Raw genomic sequence first — 1706 nt, forward strand, 5'->3', positions numbered from 1 at the left:
AGATCGAAATCCGCTCATCAATAGGCAATTTATAAATATTACTTTCAATACACTTAATAAGATCGACCGTTAAATTTAATCTATTGTTAAAAGGTAAGACAAAGTTATCTCCCAATTGCAAAATGTTCTGTATATTAGGTAGTATGGAAACGGTTGACAGATTCACGAACCAGCAATTCCTTTGTGAGGTAAATGAAGGAGAAGGAATCAGTGGAAGAAAGGGCTGAGGATCGATCTGCACTTCTCTAACTGTCTCAACATTTGGATTTTGCACGTTAGGGTACAACGATAATTTAACACTACCCTCCAACACTCCATTCATGCCATGATCAACGTCAAACAGCGGACACTGTCTTCTGATAAAAACGAATAAGTCTGATATTTTTAAAAATACGAGGCATGTCCAGAAAGTAAGTGTACTGAATTTTTGTAGGTTACAAAAATTTTTATTTGAACAAAAAAATGATCTGGTTACATTAGTACATATGTAAGCTATTTTTCGACATAGTCACCATTCCTCTCAATGCAGGTGGTGAACCGGGGTATTAATTTTTTGATGCCTTCCTCGAAATAGTTTCTCGCCAACCCCTTCGTCCACTTCTCCGCCTCCCCCTTCACCTCCTCGTCGGTTGAAAACTTTTTTCCACCCATGTGCAGCTTCAGGGAGGTAAAGAGATAGTAATCTGAAGGTGCTAGGTCAGGGGAATGCGCGGGATGGTTCAGGACATCCCATTTAAACGAGGCGAGCAGTTCCTTCGTGGCGTTGGCCGTGTGTGGTCTGGCATTGTCGTGCAGCAGGTGGACTCCCTTTGTCAGCATGCCTCTCCTCTTGTTCTGAATCGCCCTTCGCAATTTTTTTAGGGTCTCACAGTATCTTGCAGAGTTGATGGTCTCCCCTTGAGGCATATATTCAATTAAAATTATACCTTGACAGTCCCAAAACACGGATGCCATAATTTTCTTGGCTGAAATTGTGGTTTTGAACTTTTTGGCGGAGGGTGAAGAGGTGTGACGCCACTATTGAGACTGCCTTTCAGGTGTATAGTGTGCAACCCAAGTTTCATCTCTAGTAACGATGGAACGGAGAAATTCATCTCCATGGAGTTTGTAACGTCTCAAAAACTCTTGCCCGGCCTCCACTCGATTCATTCAATTTGTGTTGGTCTGTCAGCTGTTTTGGGACCCACCTCGTGGACAGTTTCCGATATCCGAGGGTTTTTGTGATGGTTTCATGTAGCAGAGATCTGGAGATTTGCGGAAACATCGCAGAAAGTTCATCCACAGTCAATCTGCGATCGTCACGGAGCGCATTTTCGATTTTTTCCACAATGTCGTCAGTCAGAATTGAAGGTCTTCCGCTTCTCTGATCATCATGCACAGACGTACGACCGTTTTTAAACTCGCGACACCACTTGAACACACTCGTACGATTCATAGCTTTATCACCATATGCAGTTTTTACCTCATTATAAACCTCAACCGGAGTTTTTCCCTTCCAAACGAGATAACGGATGACGCCGCGTATTTCGCACTTGGCGGGAGATTGGATTGACATTTTTCACGAAACCTCTTGTCGCGTCGACAGTTTTCAACGTACTGACCTCGAACCCATGGTATAAGGATAAGGGTATGCTCACGCGCATGCGACCAATCAAAATTGTCGAAGTGTGACGTCACACAACAAGCGGTAAATTTAAAACTGCTGT

The 1706-nt window shown here is 43.1% G+C and overlaps 1 protein-coding gene across 1 annotated transcript; it reads right to left on the minus strand.

Annotated features, from left to right (window-relative positions):
• Positions 1–1090: 1090 nt before the first annotated feature.
• On the minus strand, positions 1091–1555 carry LOC108762828 (putative uncharacterized protein FLJ37770). The gene has a single exon (XM_018510020.1). The coding sequence runs from the start codon at positions 1553–1555 to the stop codon at positions 1091–1093; it is 465 nt and encodes a 154-aa protein (XP_018365522.1).
• Between the last annotated feature and the right edge of the window lie 151 nt (positions 1556–1706).

This window comes from Trachymyrmex cornetzi, unplaced genomic scaffold (genome assembly GCF_001594075.2).
Source record: "Trachymyrmex cornetzi isolate Tcor2-1 unplaced genomic scaffold, Tcor1.1 scaffold322, whole genome shotgun sequence".
In the NCBI taxonomy this organism is placed as follows: domain Eukaryota; kingdom Metazoa; phylum Arthropoda; class Insecta; order Hymenoptera; family Formicidae; genus Trachymyrmex; species Trachymyrmex cornetzi.

What these genes read in the sequence shown, in the direction of transcription:
- LOC108762828 (XM_018510020.1), bottom strand. Translation starts at nt 1,555, where the DNA reads ATGTCAATCCAATCTCCCGCCAAGTGCGAAATACGCGGCGTCATCCGT.